The sequence below is a fragment of the Lontra canadensis genome, unplaced genomic scaffold (assembly GCF_010015895.1).
Source record: "Lontra canadensis isolate GAN:19392208 unplaced genomic scaffold, GSC_riverotter_1.0 scaffold5, whole genome shotgun sequence".
In the NCBI taxonomy this organism is placed as follows: domain Eukaryota; kingdom Metazoa; phylum Chordata; class Mammalia; order Carnivora; family Mustelidae; genus Lontra; species Lontra canadensis.
Window position 1 is genome coordinate 40,962,439 of NW_022630999.1, and position 19,156 is coordinate 40,981,594.

Genomic DNA, 19,156 nt, shown 5'->3' on the forward strand with positions numbered 1-19,156 from the left:
GTGTATTCTGTTGCTTTGGGATGAAATGTTCTGAATATATCTGTGATATCCATCTGGTCCAGTGTGTCATTTAAGGCCTTTATTTCCTTGTTGATCTTTTGCTTGGATGATCTGTACATTTCAGTGAGGGGAGTATTAAAGTCCCCTACTATTATTGTATTATTGTCGATGTGTTTCTTTGATTTTATTATTAATTGGTTTATATAGTTGGCTGCTCCCATGTTAGGGGCATAGATATTTACAATTGTTAGATCTTGTTGGACAGATCCTTTGAGTATGATATAGTGTCCTTCCTCATCTCTTATTATAGTCTTTGGCTTAAAATCTAATTGATCTGATATAAGGATTGCCACTCCTGCTTTCTTCTGATGTCCATTAGCATGGTAAATTCTTTTCCACCCCCTCACTTTAAATCTGAAGGTGTCTTCGGGTTTAAAATGAGTTTCTTGTAGGCAACATATAGATGGGTTTTGTTTTTTTATCCATTCTGATACCCTGTGTCTTTTGATTGGGGCATTTAGCCCGTTCACATTCAGGGTAACTATTGAGAAATATTAATTTAGTGCCATTGTATTGCCTGTAAGGTGACTGTTATTGTATATTGTTTCTGTTCCTTTCTGATCTACTACTTTTAGGCTCTCTCTTTGCTTAGAGGACCCCTTTCAATATTTCCTGTAGAGCTGGCTTGGTGTTTGCAAATTCTTTCAGTTTTTGTTTGTCCTGGAAGCTTTTAATCTCTCCTTCTATTTTCAATGATAGCCTAGCTGGATATAGTCTTCTTGGCTGCATGTTTTTATCTTTTAGTACTCTAAATATGTCATGCCAGCTCTTTCTGGCCTGCCAGGTCTCTGTGGATAAGTCTGCTGCCAATCTAATATTTTTACCATTGTATGTTACAGACTTCTTCTCCCGGGCTGCTTTCAGGATTTTCTCTTTGTCACTAAGACTCGTAAGTTTTACTATTAGGTGACGGGGTGTGGACCTATTCTTCTTGATTTTGAGGGGGGTTCTCTGAACCTCCTGGATTTTGATGCTTGTTTCCTTTGCCATATTGGGGAAATTCTCTCCAATAATTCTCTCCAATATACCTTCTGCTCCCCTCTCTCTTTCTTCTTCTTCTGGAATCCCAATTATTCTAATGTTGTTTCGTCTTATGGTGTCACTTATCTCTCGAATCCTGCCCTCGTGGTCCAGTAGCTGTTTGTCCCTCTTTTGCTCAGCTTCTTTATTCTCTGTCATTTGGTCTTCTATATCACTAGTTCTTTCTTCTGCCTCATTTATCCGAGCAGTGAGAGCCTCCATTTTTGATTGCACCTCATTAATAGCTTTTTTTATTTCAACTTGATTAGATTTTAGTTCTTTTATTTCTGAAGAAAGGGCTTTTATATCTCCCGAGAGGGTTTCTCTAATATCTTCCATGCCTTTTTCGAGCCCAGCTAGAACCTTGAGAATCGTCATTCTGAACTCTAGATCTGACATATTACCAATGTCTGTATTGATTAGGTCCCTAGCCTTTGGTACTGCCTCTTGTTCTTTTTTTTGTGGTGAATTTTTCCGCCTTGTCATTTTGTCCAGATAAGAGTATATGAAGGAACAAGTAAAATACTAAAAGGGTGGCAACAACCCCAGGAAAATATGCTTTAGCCAAATCAGAAGAGATCCCAAATCATGAGGGGGGGAGAGGGGATAAAAAGAGGTTTAGAATGAAAAAAAAAGAAAAAGGAAAAAAGAAACAAATAAAGAAAACCAATAATGAAAAAATATAAAAAGGAAATATATATATATATATTAGATAAACTAGTTAAAAAACGTTAAAAAAGAAAAGGGTAAAAGTTTAAAAAAATTTAGCAGAAGAAGAGAAAAAAAATTGAAAAAGAAAAAAAAATTAAATTAACTGCAAGGCTAAAGAATCATGGGGAGAAAGCCATGAGTTCCGTGCTTTGCTTTCTCCTCCTCTGGAATTCCGCTGCTCTCCTTGGTATTGAAACTGCACTCCTCCTAAGTGAACTTGGTCCTGGCTGGGTTTCTTGTTGATCTTCTGAGGGAGGGGCCTGTTGTAGTGATTCTCAAGTGTCTTTGCCCCAGGCGGAGTTGCACCGCCCTTACCAGGGGCCGGGCTGAGTAATCCGCTCGGGTTTGCTTTCGGGAGCTTTTGTTCCCTGAGCGCTTTCCGTAGAGTTCCGGAGGACGGGAATGAAGATGGCGGCCTCCCATTCTCAGGCCCGGAGGAGCCGAGAGCCCGGGGCCCCACTCCTCAGTGCGCCCTCAGAGAACAGCGCCCAATTACTCCCGTCACCCTGGCCTCCGGCTGCCCTCCGAGCTGACCGAGCCTGCGACCAGTTCAAGGTAACCCCGAGCTGAGAGTCACTCCTCAGCTCTGTTTCTGTAGCCGGCTTCCCTGTTCTAATACCTGCAAGCTCTGCGACACTCAGACACCCCGATCCTTCTGTGACCCTGCGGGACCTGAGGCCACACTGGCCCCGCGTGGGCTTCACCCCGGTTAAGCCTCTGGAGCGATGTCCCTCAGCGGAACAGACTTTTAAAAGTCCTGATTTTGTGCTCTGTTGCTCTGCTGCTTGCCGGGAGCTGGCCCCTCCCCCCGCGGTCTATCTTCCTGTTGCTTTGGATTCACTTCTCCGCCAGTCCTACCTTTCAGAAAGTGGTTGATTTTCTGTTTCTAGAATTGCTGTTCTTCTTCTCTTCGATCTCCCGTTGGATTTGTAGGTGTTTGCAATCTTTAGATAAGCTATCTAGCTGATCTCCCGCTACCTGAAGTTCTCAGCCTGCTACTTGTCCGCCATCTTGACTCCTCCCCCTCCTTTAGTCAATTCTTTAAAGACTCTTAGTAAAGTAGTTTCTTTAGCCTAAATGTTCCCAAGAAAAAGTACTGATTTACATATAATTTACTTGCAGTGACTATAGATAAAAAATTTTTTTAAAGATTTTATTTATTTATTTATTTGAGAGAGAAAGTGAGCTAGAGAGAAGAGAGCATGAGCGGGGGGAGGAGCAGAAGGAGAGGGAGAAGCAAACTCCCCTCTGAGCAGGGAACCCAGTGCAGGACTACACCCCAGGACCCTGATTCATGACCTGAGCTGAAGGCAGACGCCTAGCTGACTGAGCCACCAGGCACCCCTATTTATTCTTGCCGTCCATAGGTAGATATCTGAAATTCATTTAGAAACAAAAATCATATATATATATATATATATATATATATATATATACACACACATATACATACATATGTGTGTGTTTTATATATATAATACACATGTATGTATATGTTTTTATATTTATATATTTTTATATACTATATAAATATATATTTATAAAAAATATATATATATATAAGCTTAGCAAAAACATTTTCATGTTCCCCTAAAAGTTCCTGGCTCAGGAAAATTTAGTTTTAATTTAAAGAATGATACAGCTGATTATGTTTCAAATCGGAAAATAATTAAACCAAATAAATGTTTTCTGTTTGTATCTGACTCTCTGGCTGCGAGCTGTCATACTTAATTCATTCTGTCCATACTAGACCTTGGAGCAGTAGGAGTAGCCCTTCCTCCCTGACAATCAGGAGTGGGGCCAGTATCTACAATAGTGGATGTGTAACTCATTCAGAGTAAGGGAACCTCTTTTCCCCCAGTCACCTGCAATGTAGAACATTAGAGTAGGAAACACATAAGAGCATTGCTGCTGTAGGGTAGACAGGGCTCTTTTCTCCCCTCACCCCAGATGGTTTCACAAGTACCTTCTAAACACTGCTCCAAAAGTTAGATGAAAAAATTCAGAAAGAAAAAAACTTGATACAGTGTGTCTCGTCATTAAAATATTCTCCCTTTCAAACTTAACTTTCTGTTTGTTGCTCACTTTTGGCTGCAATGTTTAAAATTTTTACATCCTATATGATGAGACAGGACTGTGAAAGTGCCTCCAATGTCTAAGGAATGCTAATTACTAATAGTTACACATCATATATTGTTCCAAATAACCAAGTGCTTTTTTCCAAGAAAACTTTTTAAATGTCATGTAATATGGAAGTTTATATTTTACATAAAAGTAGACTTTTTTCTTTTTTAAAAATTTTTATTTATTTTTTTAATTTCTTTTCAGTGTTCCAGAATTCATTGTTTATTTTCAGCATAACAGTATTCATTGTTTTTGCACCACACCCAGTGCTCCATGCAATCCGTGCCCTCTCTAATACCCACCACCTGGTTCCCCCAACCTTCCACCCCCCGCCCCTTCAAACCTCTCAGATTGTTTTTCAGAGTCCATAGTCTCTAATGGTTCACCTCCCCTTCCAATTTCCCCCAACTCCTTTCTCCTCTCTAACTCCCCTTGTCCTCCATGCTATTTGTTATGCTCCACAAATAAGTGAAACCATATGATAATTGACTCCCTCTGCTTGACTTACTATGCACCACACCAGTGCTCCATGCAATACGTGCCCTCCATAATACCCACCACCAGGCTCACCCAACCTCCCACCCCCCTCCCCTCCAAAACCCTCAGTTAGTTCCTCAGAGTCCACAGTCTCTCATGGTTCATTTCCCCTTCCAATTTCCCCCAACTCCCTTCTCCTCTCCATCTCCTCATGTCCTCCGTGTTATTCCTTATGCTCCACAAATAAGCGAAACCATATGATAATTGACCCTCTCTGCTTGACTTATTTCACTCAGCATAATCTCTTCCAGTCCTGTCCATGTTGATACAAAAGTTGGGTATTCATACTTTCTGATGGAGGCATAATACTCCATAGTATATATGGACCACATCTTCTTTATCCATTCTTCCGTTGAAGGGTGTCTTGGTTCTTTCCACTGTGGTTCTTTCCATTGTTGCTATGAACGTTGGGGTACAGATGGCCCTTCTTTTCACTACATCTGTATCTTTGAGGTAAATACCCAGTAGTGCAATTGCAGGGTCATAGGGAAGCTCTATTTTTAATTTCTTAAGGAATCTCCACACTGTTTTCCAAAGTGGCTGTACCAACTTGCATTCCCACCAACAGTGTAAGAGGGTTCCCCTTTCTCCTCATCCTCTCCAACACATGTTGTTTCCTGTCTTGTTAATTTTGGCCATTCTAACTGGTATAAGGTGGTATCTCAATGTGGCTTTGATTTGGATCTCCCTGATGGCTAGTGATGATGAACATTTTTTCATGTGTCTGTTAGCCATTTGCATGCCTTCATTGGAGAAGTTAGACTGCTTTTTCTAATGAACCATCACCAAATTTCAACAAAGTTATCAAGGAATAGAAATATATGGTTAATCTTGACTCACCTGTACCCATTCCTTCTGCCTCGTGGGTTATTTTTAAGCAAATCTCGGCTGTCACACACTGTCTTATTATCAGGATAGACTTACTTGAGGTTTAAATAGAATTATAATTCATTAATGTTAAAATTGTTTCCCTTCACAGAAGATTGATATTACCTGAAGTCTGATCTTTGGCATGTTTCACATATTAAATACTTGGAGTACAGGAAAACATTTCTACCATTTGGAACTCTTCCAACATAGTGTTTTATATTTGCTTAACCTAACAGTTTTGCTCATTACCATTTTCCACAGCTATATGTGTGGGGTTTTTAAGTGTGCATGTGTGAGATACTAGTTTTTGTAAGATTTTGTTTCACTACTTAAATATTTGGGGCCATGATGCTATTTCAATTCTGTTTCAGGTAAATCTACTTAAACTGTTAATGCTATATATAAATACTAAAAATGTAAATACTGTTAACCAGTTCATGTTCAGTCAGTACCATAAATTCCTTTATGGACATATGTAATTTTGAAATGAATATAAGTTTTAGTTATATTGCTTGTTTTTACTGTCCCTTTTCCTTCAGGTTCTTGTGTTGTTCGCGATGCCACTGGGAATGTTAATGACACTATTGTAACAGAGCTAACAAACTGTACTTCTGCAGCCTGCAAATTAAACTTTGACTTTTCATCTTGTGAAAGCAATCCTTGTTACTATGGCCTAATGAACAATTTCCAGGTGAGCCTCATATTTTTATTCTGCTGACATTGTATACCTAGACATCAGGCTGCTGTAAAACCTGAGCATTGAGAGTACAGCGCTCACTTAGAAGGGAGGACCATTGTAGGACCATTGTTACTTTTTACTCAGATAGCTGTTTGAAAAGTCTGTCAATGAGTAATTGGGCAAATAGATAAGTAATTTAAAGGGTAAAATCTGAAGCTGTTCAAGAGCTACAAGGACTCACGAGGGTAACACTTTGATGATCATTTGTAATATATATAGTGAATAGATTCATAAAGCAAGGAAGCATCTCACATGTGGTCATACTTGTTGGGTCTATTTCTGGGTTCTCTGATCTCTTCTTTGGCATTTTCATCTGTCAATCCACCAGTACCATCCATTCTTGTTAAGAGTAGTTACATGATAAGTCTTAAAGTCAAGTACATTGATTCCTCCCACTTTATCCTTTTTCAGAATTTTTTACCTATTTTAGTTCATTTTGCTTTTTCACATAGATTGTAGAATGATGTTTATCTACAAAAAGTCTTAATTGGATTTTTGATAGGAACATATTAAACTTGTGTTTCAATTTGGGGAGAATTGACATGTTCACTTTGTTGAGTGTTCTAATCCGTGAACCCAGTATATTTCTCCATTTATTTAGATCTTCTTTGGTTTCTTTCATCAGTGTTGTATAGTTTTCAGAATACGAGTACTTGCTCAGCGTGTTTGTTAGATTTATACCTAAGTATTTATACCTAAGTATTATTTTGAGTATTTTAGTATTTTTTAAAAGATCTTCTTGTAAGTAATCTCCACACCCAATATGGGGCTTGAACTCACAACCCTGAGATCAAGAGTTGCATGTTCCACTCAATGAACCAGCCAGGCCCCCCTTTAAGTATTTTAAATGAGTTCTGCACTCAATGAAATGAGTTGAGTTTCTAATTTGTGGTGTTTTCATAACTGCTTTATATAATAACTTCCCTTTTAAGAAAGATTGGTGAGTATCAATAGTGTTATTAGGTAAGGCCCATGTACTCATGCTGTGCTAAACTCCCATTGAACAATAGAATAAAATTCTTAATGCATGCTTGAAAGTTTGTGACATTTTAAAACATATGAGCTATATAAAACATAATACTATTTGTCCAGTATTTAGAGAATATCAGTCCTTCTTTTTATTATTACCTCTGTAAGGTTGTGAAAGTGAAATGAAATTTTTGTAACATTTATAGGTTTTTACAGAGAAGATTATACTAATTCAGAGTGAAAACTAAAAATTTTGATTCTAGTGTTTTTACAGTTTAGTGTAAACATAAACAGAGTAACTGAGAGTTCACTATATTTTAGAACAATATACATTTTATATAGAATACTTAAATTTTGTAATAAATTTCTGACTTAAATTTTTAATGGCAGTATTTTTTTTATTTTGTGTTTTAAGCAATTGACTACATTTTCAGTGGTTATAAATATTGAACCCAATTATGTAAGAGAAGTTTGTTTGTTCTAGTCACAAGACTAGGCATAGTTGTAGGAATGAAAGAAAGTATTCATATCCAGCTAATGATTCAGGCCAGTTCTGACATTGATATTGTGTATGAAAAGCACAAATGTTGGTCTCTGCCCAGTGACTAAAAATGCCAATCAGATTTCTGTGTTGTTGCCTTAAAATACAAAAGTGTGTTGTCTTTATCAAGTCTGGTATGGACTCATGAAACCAAAGAGGAGTTTGGTTTACATAAAGCTGCTTTTCTAATACAATTAAATAAATTTTTAAAACAATTTTTAAGTGCTTTGTAAAGTAAAACTAATTTGGAAAAAATTCCTGTAAAAATGCAAATTGCTTGTCATTTGAAGAATGAGGAATGGCGAATAGAATGTATCTGAGGAGGCCGTAAGTTGGAATCTAATCATGAAGTCTATACAAAGCCACATTTGATCACACTGTTTTGCATGTAATCGACTTTTCATACTTCAGGAGGAAAAGTGATTTGGATCGCCTTACTTCTCTTAATTTTTTTTTTAAATTTTATAATACACTTTTCAAGTTCTGTTCAATTTTTTTAATTTTTATTTTTCATATATAATCTTCATGTTTCTGAATATAGTTATGTATTTTAATGTCATCTGAAACCTGACTGTTAAGCTTTATTGCTCAATAAAGCGTGAGCTTCTTTGCTCTATCGGTCGAAACCTTCACACCCAGGCTTACATCGCCCTACCTTCTGTCCGTACTGAACTTGAGGGTTACATGCTTGTGAACATACACATGCATACACGTTTAACTCACCCTCTTAGGGTCGTTTTGTTTTGTTTTGTTCCGGTGCTTCACTCTGCTGGACACGCACCTGCCTTTTTCTTTACGTTTGTCCAAATCTTCCTGCTTTCAAGGAGACCCATTACCATGAAGATTTCCTAAATCACAAGTCATCAAGTCACACACGTACCCCCACACAGACACGCCATGCAGAATCTTACCATTCATTTTACTTGCCACTTTTCTACCTTTTATTGGACTTCTGTGTTTTCCCCCTCTTATTGGAGAGACTCGTGTTTCTTTGTATTCTCAACAACACTGGTGTTACCATTATTTACATTCATTATCATTATCTTTACTACTCATATTTTGACATTAAATGGTGGAAAATGCAGAGGTTATTAGGTAAACAAATAATTAGAAAACAGGAAACTTGGCCAATTTTAGAAGCATAGTATTTAGAGATGGTAAGCGTGGAGCATTATTTACCTCCGTTCATGGAAGAAGAGATGATGTAATGGAAGAAGAAAAATGGAATTTTTACTCAAAACATGGCAGATGAAATGTTACAGATACATATAATGCTTGTGGTGTCTGTTTTGCCTTAGTCCAGCAATTTATCATATTCTCTGTTCCTTACTTTCTCTCTTCATTTATCTCCTGTCTTTGCACTTATCTCTGAGGTCTTTATGTGTTTGATAAGTATATATAACAGAAATCAAGTCTGCTCCTTTTGATCTTGGCCCATCTTATATGTCCTTTATAATCTCTTCCCTAAAGACAGGATTGGCAATGCTGATCTAGTGTTAATAGCTGTGAAATACAGTGATTGTGAAAAACACATGGCATATAACTAACCAAGTTGTTACTAAAGGGCTGAATAGAAAATGATCTTTTCAGGATTTTTTTTCTCCTTGAAATGCTTAGAGGCGACAATACTAATGTTCATTAAAACACTTTAATGTAGTTTTCATTTTTAACATTGAGTCTTTTGAAAGATACATGGGGGGATATTTAACAAGGTGGAATTATATACACTCATAACCAGACTGATGCATTATGGCCAGGGATTGTGCCTGTAGTTAACTTTACATCTGGCTTAAAATATAAAATTACAGTCAAGTGTAAAATAGTCACTAATACCTTAACACCGTATTTCCTTATCTTCTTGGTGTCAGTTGGCACATGGTCTCAGTCAGTATAAATGAAAAGTAGGGATGCCTGGGTAGCTTACTCAGTTAAGTTTCCAGCTCTTGATTTTAGCTCAGGTCATGATTTTGAGGTTGTGAGATGGAGGCCTGTGTAGGGCTCCAAGGTGGGCATGGAGGCTGTTTAAGATTCTCTCTCTCCCTCTCCCCTTACGCCCACTTGGGCACACACACTCTCTCTCTCAAATAAGTACTGTTGGTGATGGGTATTAAGGAGGGCATGGACTGCATGAAGTACTCGGTGTGGTGCATAAGCAATGAATCTTGGAACACTGAAAAATATAAAATTAAATTAAGATATTAAATTAAAAAAAAGAGAGGGAAACTTCTCTACAGATAGAAATTTCCTTTATAATAAATGCAAATTTACTTTACCAAAGGGAAAAATACACACACACACACACACACACACACACACACACAAGTAAATATCTCCTAAGGAAGTAATAATGAATTTAGGTGATGGTCACTGTTTCACTGCTGGTGAAATTTTAATGGATGGGTCAAGATGGCATTACCTGAATCTACCAGATGTATTTTCCACCTCAATTTTATTTTTTCACAGTTTTCAAAAATGTGAAGGGACAGTGCAGTGAATACCTGTATACCTACCCCTTCACTTAAAATTACTAGTTTATATTTTACCCCATTGCTTTATCTTTGTATATATGTATATTCTTTTTCTCCTCAAACATATAAGAATAAATTATACCTATCATAAAATGCCTATCAGAGTATTTGAAATACTCTATATGAGTGTGGTATAGTTATCCCATTTAAGCAATTTAATGTTGATAAAATACTGTTACCGAAATATATTCCACCTTCATCTTCCCCACTTGCTTCAGTAATGTCTCTTTCAGTTATTTTACTTATATCCAAGATACAATCTAGGTCATGCATGGCATTTAGTTATTATTTTAAAATCCTTTAATCTGGGACTTACCAGCCTGCCTGTTGTAATCTTCCAGGACACTGATATTTTAAAGAGTCCAGGCAGGTTACGTTGCATTTTGCCCCTGAGTTTGGATTTATCTGGTTGTCGTGTCATGATCTAAGTGGTCAATCCATTTTTTTTTTTTTTAAACTTCAGTAGGGAAATGTTTGAACATGTACGAAGATTGAAAAGTGGTGTAATGTACCTAGCTAGCATACATTGTCCAGCTTTACCAGTCACCAGTGCTTGGCTGACTTTGTTTTATTTATAACTTCCTACTTCCCAGATTATGTGAAGACCAATCATAGATTTAGATCCTTTCAGGTAGAAATATTTCCACATTTAGGTCTAGTATTTAAGGTCTCTTTTTTAAAAATTTGTATTTATATATTTGAGAGAAAGAGTGTGAGAGAGCATGAGAGGGGAGAAGGTCAGAAGGAGAACAGACTCCCTGTGGAGCTGGGAGTCCTGTGTGGGACTCCATCACGGGACTCCGGGATTATGACCTGAGCCGAAGGCAGTTGCTTAACCAACTGAGCCACCCTGGTGCCCTTAAAAAGAAAAAACATAACCACAGTACAGGTCTATTATCTTAACCAAAACAAAACCACAAACAGAAAGAACGACCTGACAGAAGTGTATTGTACCATCTTGAAATACTCCTGTCAGAAAACTTGGCTTCAGTCTGATGACCTATCAGTCGACTAGTTCTATCTAGTCTGTCAGTTGACTAGAAATACAGAGGTGAGACCAGCAGGTTAAATAATATAAGTTGGAGGTGCAGTCAGCAAAATCCAGAGTGTGAGGCTTCTAGAGGACAGTGACCCAAAAATAATAAAATGTAAAGGAAACAAACAGTGAACTCATGGATTGAAAAAGACTTAAGAGACATATCAACCAAATTTAATGTGTAGTCCCTTTGTGAATCCTGATTGAAACAAACTATTTAAAAAGGCAAGAAAAGATGGACAGGTTGGGGGAATTGGAATGCTGATAGGCTATTTGGTGATATTAAAGAATTACTTACTTTTCAAACTGTGACAGCAGCTTTGCAGTTAAGGTTTTTTAATGTGCTTACCCATTAGAAGTACGTACTGAAACATTTATGCATTAAGTGATATCTGGGGTTTGATTCACAATGACATGAGGATTTGTTCATTATGTATTTTCTCTACCATTGTATGTCTTTGAAATTTTACCAAATAAAAAGATTGAAGGTAAGGGCTCAGAAAATTTCTGTTTCAGAAATTAATAATGCATGTAACTATTATTCCTGTTCATTGTTACCATTTTTCCCTGATATCAGTCTCCTTCATTAGCATAATAAATATGTATAGTACTTTTTTTTTTAGTGGTTTACAAGACTTAATTTTTCATTTTTGTCCCTTTTTTAAGGTAATGAGCATGGTGTCAGGATTTGCACCATTAATTTCTGCTGGTATCTTTTCAGCCACTCTTTCTTCTGCATTAGCATCCCTTGTGAGTGCTCCCAAAATATTTCAGGTAGGTATTTTCATATTACAGATGTTATTGAAGGGTAATTTTTGATAGCACATTTCAATTTGGGATTATTTTTTCAAATCCTTTGTTTACCTCTACAACCTCATATGTGTATATGACTTATACACACATATCTCAAGCCAGATGTTTAACTTTGTGTACTTGAATGTGAATGTTTCTATTTCTATAAACTTTAGTGCATTTACCTATTGTCAGGATGTAATCCTTGAGTTGTCTTTCTGGAAGTAGTGATGGGTTTTTGTTTTTGTTTTTGTTTTTGTTTTTAAAGATTTTATTTATTTATTTGACAGAGAGAGATCACAAGTAGGCAGAGAGGCAGGCAGAGAGAGAGGAAGGGAAGCAGGCTCCCTGCTGAGCAGAGAGCCCGATGCGGGACTCGATCCCAGGACCCCGAGATCATGACCTGAGCCGAAGGCAGCGGCTTAACCCACTGAGCCACCCAGGCGCCCGGGTTTTTGGTTTTTTTGACATACTCTCTTTGCTAATTTTTTCTGTTGTCTTACCAAGATTAATGAATGCATTCCAAGCATAAATCAGAAGAATTAAAGGATCTTGTCCCTCTTAGCAGTATGTCAGCCTTTATGTTTTACTTTACAGATATTTGAATTCCTACTATTTGCCACATGTTCTGTTAATTACTTAGGGTAGAAAGTTGCATAAGGTAGACATTATCTCCCTTTAATCAATATCATATAAATAGCTGATACTGAACAGGAAATACTTTTTTTTACTAAGTCCAAAAAAGAAACATTGATTCTGCAGCCTTGTTCTTAATATTAAAGTTGTAGCCAGTCAGTACAGTAAATGTAGAATATATTTCTTCAAACAATTCTTAGTAAAGTTTTAAGAAAAGTGGTTAAGTTTATAATTGGGATTTTTATCTGCTTTAAATCTAGGATTCAGACTTTTTTTTCTCAATGTAGGTCATACTTATGTCACACTAAGTTTTCAGATTTTTTAAATTTATATACCTGCTTCTCTGATTTTTTTTTTCATGGAAGAATTTCAGTGTGAGGGTGGGGTTAGGCAGATAAAAGCTTCAGTGGTGTTCTGAACCAGCCACCTTTTGATGCTTGAAATACATGATCTCCTTTGCAGATTGTAGGTAAAGCAGTGTCATACAAGGGGAGGAAAGAGGACCAAGAATTAGAAACTTGTGTTCTATTCCTGAGTAACCTATCAAAACTGTAAGAAATATGTACAGCTAATTGCATTCCGTTTCCTTCTAATATGACATTTCTTCCCTAGGCCCTTTGTAAGGACAACATCTACCCAGCTTTCCAGATGTTTGCTAAAGGTTACGGGAAAAATAATGAACCTCTTCGTGGCTACATCTTAACATTCTTAATTGCCCTTGGATTCATCTTAATTGGTTAGTCATATAAATGGCGTGCTAATCGAGATTTTGAGGTAGTTACAGTATTAGCTCTGAACATTGAATTATAAACAAAACCTTACTTTGCTTACTAAATGAAGTTAGTTTCTTTGTGATCAATTTAAAGAGCATATAGAAAATCCTGCAAATAATAGTGCTCAGTAAATATTTGCTCAAATTATTGCTGTCATTAAAGCCTCATGAGAGGGAACTCCTGGGTTCTTGTCCCTGAAATAAATGAGATAATAGCATAAGGGAAAAGATTTCAGGTCTCCCTCCTGAAGGTATAGCCTTCAGTAAGCTAGTTTTGGGCACTTTTGCCCCTGATCGCAGTTGAACTAAATGAGTCTTCATTGGTAAAGATGACAGTGGGCTTTTATTAAATGTCTGATGATACCACCATGTGTGGAAACTAACTCTCATGTAATGTTGCTAGGTATCTATTTGGGTAAGGCTACTCTGGGAGAACAAATCAGCATGTTGAGTTAAGTTTCTCACAATCCAGCAGTTCTCTTTAGGAGTATTTACCCTAGGGAAACTTGAATATATACCCAAGGAGCCCTATGCAAGGATGTTTCTAGTGCCATTAATTGTAATAGTGAAAAATGGAAGCAACCTGAATATCTACTAGCAGAAGAATGAAACTGCAGAATATTATTCAGGAGTAAAAAAAATGAATAAAATTGATTTTCATATATCCGTATGAATGAATCTCCAATATAACAAATGCATCAAGTCAAGTTGTAGAATAATAAATATAGTGTGACATTATTTGTCTGACTTTTAAAATACCCAAAACAGGGCTGCCTAATGCTTGTGAACTATATATATATTTAGTAAAACCGTGTAGTACCATTGGAAAAAAATATACCAACTTTGGAAGAATGGGGTATAAAGGGTTTCAACTGTGGACCCAAGGTTAGATTCTTGAAAAGTAAAGTATACAAACTATATATGGCAAAATATAAGTATTCATTAAGTCTGAATGCTGGATATGGGACTATTCCTTAGGCTGTCATCTAAAGGTTTAAAATAATTTCATTTTTTAAGAAGTCAAAAAGTATCTGGTGTGTCAATAAATATACCTCGTGTTTCTTTTGCAGCTGAGCTGAATGTTATTGCTCCAATTATTTCTAACTTCTTCCTTGCGTCATATGCATTGATCAATTTTTCGGTGTTCCATGCGTCACTTGCAAAATCTCCAGGTGATTTTACATTTTTTAAAAAATTTTTTAAATGCACCAATGTCTTTGATTTTAGAGAAAGTAAGATTTTAACGCATTTTAAAAAAAAGATTTTATTTATTTATTTGACAGAGAGAGATCACAAGTAGGCAGAGAGGCAGGAAGGGAGAGAGGGGGAAGCAGGCTCCCTGCTGAGCAGAGAGCTGGATGCAGGCCTGGATCCCAGGACCCTGAGATCATGACCTGAGCCCAAGGCAGAGGCTCAACCCTCTGAGCCACCCAGGCGCCCCGACTTTAACGCATTTTAAAAAGATGGTATTGTGAATGTTTAGCCCGTTAATGCTCAGTCAGCCTTCACAGTTGAGTCAAATTTAGTGAGTTTTCAAAGATCTCTTTATCATGAAGTTTCCCAGTAATGTACTGTTACTTGTCTTCGAAGCATGTATGAGCATTAATCTCAAATTCTAACACTTTGAAAGAATTATTATGCTTTTCTTTCCCTGTTTTTGTTTATTTAGCTGCTTTCTGTTTAGGTTCTGAGAACATTATGATGGTATAGCTAACCTGCCCAGAAAAATATTTTCAACACAATAAGTTCTATGGAGTTCTATTATAAAGGGTCACTTGCAACTGAAAAAGTGCCTCTTATACTTTTATTGATGGCTTTTTGTTATAAACCATAACAATAATTGGATACCAGGGAAAGAATTGAAGGAACAAAAAGCACTTATCCTTCTAAGGACCTAAAAACTTCTCAGAACTTTAAGAATATAAATTTTAGAAGTGTATGTGTGGCTGTAAAAAACAGCACAAGGGATGCTTGTTCTGGTCTCTTCTTTATCTTGGCTTTATTAATAGGAGTATCCTGGTTGTGATATTACAGTATCCTTTTGCAAGATATTATCATTGAGAGAAATTAGGTAAAAGGTCCCCAGAATTTTCCTGGATTCTCTCTCATAACTTTGTGTGAAACTTAGTTTAAAAAAAGAATATGAAATATATTAAATTATGATTTAAAAATATTTTTTGGCTATGAAATAAAAATTTTAAAACGTAGTCATCAGCATTTTTTTTTAGAGTGAACTTAATTCTTAAATACTTAACCAAAGGTAAGTTTCTATACTTAACTGTTAATTTTTCTAGCAGGTAGGTCAACTTCTAACAATTTTCAAGAACATTCTGTTTGAACTCTCCTGTATATTCATTAGAATACAGATATGTCTTCTGCTAAAATCCAGAACATAAAACTGCACTATTAAGGGCTAGATTTGAAAACTTCTTCTTTCAGTCTTTTGTAGTTTTTAACCATTCATTAAGATAGTTTGATTTAAACTTTTTTTTTTTGATGAAGAATTTATTGAATACAGAAACTAGTAATATAGAATAAAACAGAAGTAAACAGATGGGCTCTCTTCTTGGCCTTCAGATCTTGGGCTCAGTAATGCCCTGTGGCTTTACTATTACACATTATCCTTATACTTACTATTTAAAGTGACCACAAAGAAAGTTATTTTGTGCATACATATGTACCACTGTCTACAGCAGATAAGGTATCTGAGTGACTTTGATGTATCTGTTTTATTTGTGATCGTTAGGGTGGCGTCCTGCATTCAAATACTACAACATGTGGATATCACTTCTTGGAGCGATTCTTTGCTGCATAGTGATGTTCGTTATTAACTGGTGGGCTGCATTGCTAACATATGTAATAGTCCTTGGGCTGTATATTTATGTTACCTACAAAAAACCAGGTCAGTAGTTTTTCACATTTATTATTTCAAGCTAGAAAACATCTAGAAGTTCTTTGTTACTTTATATCTAAGCATCATCTTTTGTGCACTTGAAAGGTGCTTTATAAAACCTAAAATGCTTCATTTCCAAATACATAACATTTTAGGGAAATAATTGCCACAAGGCTTTATTCTCTGGAATGCCTACTTACCTGTAAATTAGACTTAACTAATCCTACTTACAGAAAAATGACAAATTTGTATTATTAACATGCTGGTGGCCCTCAATATACTTAAAAAAAATTTTTTTGAAGGGTTAGACTTAGTGAAATAGCTCCTGTAGTAACTGTTAGTCTAATAAATAAATGTTACTACTGTAGTCTTAGTACCTGCTGTATAGTAAGTACCATGGAATTTACAGTATATTAGAAAGAAGATTTGACAAAGGTGGGTTTTTTTGTTTTTGTTTTGTTTTAAAGATTTTATTTATTTATTTATTTGTCAGAAAGAGAGAGCACACAAGCAGGCAGAGAGGCAGGCGGAGGTAGAGAGAGAGGCAGGCTCCCTGCCTAGCAAGGAGCCTGATATGGGACTCCATCCCAGGACCCCGGGATCATGATCTGAGCTGAAGGCAGCGGCTTAAACCCCCTGAGCCACCCAGGCATCCTGACAAAGGTGTTTTTAACTGGGAAATAGTTAAAGATTACCCAGAAGGTGTCACACTGATAACTATCAGGTCTATCTCCACATAAGACGATGACACTTGGGTATGTTGGGATTGATCCAGTGTAGTACGGTGACCTCTAACTCTGAGGGAGGAACCAGTAAAAAAGGTTTGACAAATTTGTGCCCCAAAAGAAGAGTTCACGTGTTGCCATGTCAAATTGTGAGGAAGCATTTTGTAATCCAGATATGAGGTTTTGGATAAGAGTGCTGGCCTTAGAAATGAAATGGACAAAGAAGGTAATGTTTTAACCATCTTAAAAATAATTATTTCTCTAAAATAACAGATGTCTAAAATCATATTTGGTGGCCAGGCTGTTTATTCAATACAGAATGATATTTGCCTGTACAAATAACTTATACTGGTATGTACTATAAATGGTCCTTTTAGAGTTTTGAAATCTTTCAGAGATCTGCCTCTTTCTTGTTAGATGTCTGGCTATATTTGTAATAATTTAAAAACTACCCATGGTACTTTCTTGAGTTGCATGCCTGGCATGTGTGCAGCCTTGTCACCTTAGTTTTTTCTACATTTTACGATAAAAGCAATTACAGTTCAGATTAGCATAGTGTCATGCTGTAGTTCAGAGTACAGTGGTTTATTTTAGCAATTGATTTTTTTATATGAAAGCACTGTTTACTTCTCTGTGTCTCAGATAGGTTCTTGATTGTTGGTTAATGTTGGTATGTTGCCACATGAACACTGTCTTCCCACAGATGTGAACTGGGGATCCTCTACACAAGCTCTGACTTACCTAAATGCACTGCAACATTCGATTCGTCTTTCGGGAGTGGAAGACCATGTGAAAAACTTTAGGTGAGCAGTAAGGTAACATAGAATCATTGGTTGTATATGGCAGTCCGTTCTTTACTTAACATTCAGTAACATTTTTGTATGCTGCTATTTCATGAGAAGTTTCCTGAAAGCATAGATTATTGTTTTTTGTTTTGGCTGGACTTTGGTTGGGCATTTTATTCAAAAACAAGGATGAGATTTTTTAGTTACAAAAAGTTGACAAAGAGGTGAATTATCTAACTTAACAAAAATGTTCTGAGAGTGAAAGTGTTAGAAGTCTCCCATTTGAAGGCTTTTAAGTGTCAGTGCTCACAAAGTGAATTGTTTCTCCCCTCTGCAGCCATCGAAGTTCTCTAAGTACGCTATAACTACTAAGTAGAATCAAAGTTAATTTGCCATCAATAAAAACCTTTTGCTTTGCTTCATTATAGGAATGGGAATATTGAAAAGAGATATTTTATTCCAAAATAATTTCTTAAATCTTTATCAGAATTACACATAAACAGTTGAGAGAGAAGAAACTTGGGTTTGTCATGAAAATGTGTTGTTGCCCAACTGCTTGTGTCCCTCCTTGTGACCTACCACAGGCAACCACTTTCAACTCTTTGCTGATTCATTTAGTAATTACTTGATATTCTCAGACATCATGATTGTTTTACTGTATTTTTGATGTTTTAGGCCTTATCTGTCCATGCCCTTCATCCACATGTGGTGGCACACACATGCACTCTTCCCTTTATCCCTTCCTCACAGTATACTTTTGTGTCATTATTTTGATTAGGTCATACTTCATATTTATATTTTTATAACTTTTTAAAATGATTCCCAGCTGATCCATGTAGTAAATTATGATTGTTTTTTCTTGTCTGTACACCTTCCTTGTTTCCTCTGGAGCCATTCTTTTCTTTTCCTAACTTTATATACATGAGCATCTCACCCTTCACCAAACTTCGTGAAAGATGTTGTTTTCTGAGCTTCGTAGTTTCTGTTTCTTTGAAGTGTTTTATTCACTGTTTCCTGTTTCTTTAATTTGGGTTCTTAGATTTAGCTTGGTCTGAAGTAATTGTGGTCCATGGCCAGGGAAACTGCATTGGTAGGTGGGGCTTGTCAGTAAAACACTTACTGTAGATTAATGTGGTTTTACTGGTTCTTTGAGAAATTTAAGTCCTCTTGAAGACTTTTTTTTTTTTTTTTTTCAGATTGCCCAGAAAGAATATTCTAATATTCTGCTTGTTGATAAAAGTACAGGCTACCAGAGTTCTTAGGTTGGAAAGGAGGTTGGGAGATCTCCAGATTCAGTGTGTAAATGTGTTCTCACTCCTCCCCTGATGAAAGTAGCTGCTTTTGCCTTTGGTTGTTGTTGGTATCTCACAGACCAGCAGACTTCTTTTTTTTTTCTTTTAATTTAAAAAAAAATGCTT

The 19,156-nt window shown here is 36.4% G+C and overlaps 1 protein-coding gene across 2 annotated transcripts in view; it reads left to right on the forward strand.

Annotated features, from left to right (window-relative positions):
* The window catches only part of SLC12A2 (solute carrier family 12 member 2), a 113,210-nt gene that overhangs the window by 60,189 nt on the left and 33,865 nt on the right, over window positions 1-19,156 (forward strand). For both annotated transcript variants that reach the window (XM_032851969.1, XM_032851968.1), the window contains exons 10-15: window positions 5,862-6,013; window positions 11,802-11,909; window positions 13,176-13,299; window positions 14,406-14,507; window positions 16,082-16,237; window positions 17,657-17,756. In XM_032851969.1, coding sequence (XP_032707860.1) covers window positions 5,862-6,013; window positions 11,802-11,909; window positions 13,176-13,299; window positions 14,406-14,507; window positions 16,082-16,237; window positions 17,657-17,756 — 742 coding nt within the window. The remainder of the gene's footprint in view (window positions 1-5,861; window positions 6,014-11,801; window positions 11,910-13,175; window positions 13,300-14,405; window positions 14,508-16,081; window positions 16,238-17,656; window positions 17,757-19,156) is intronic.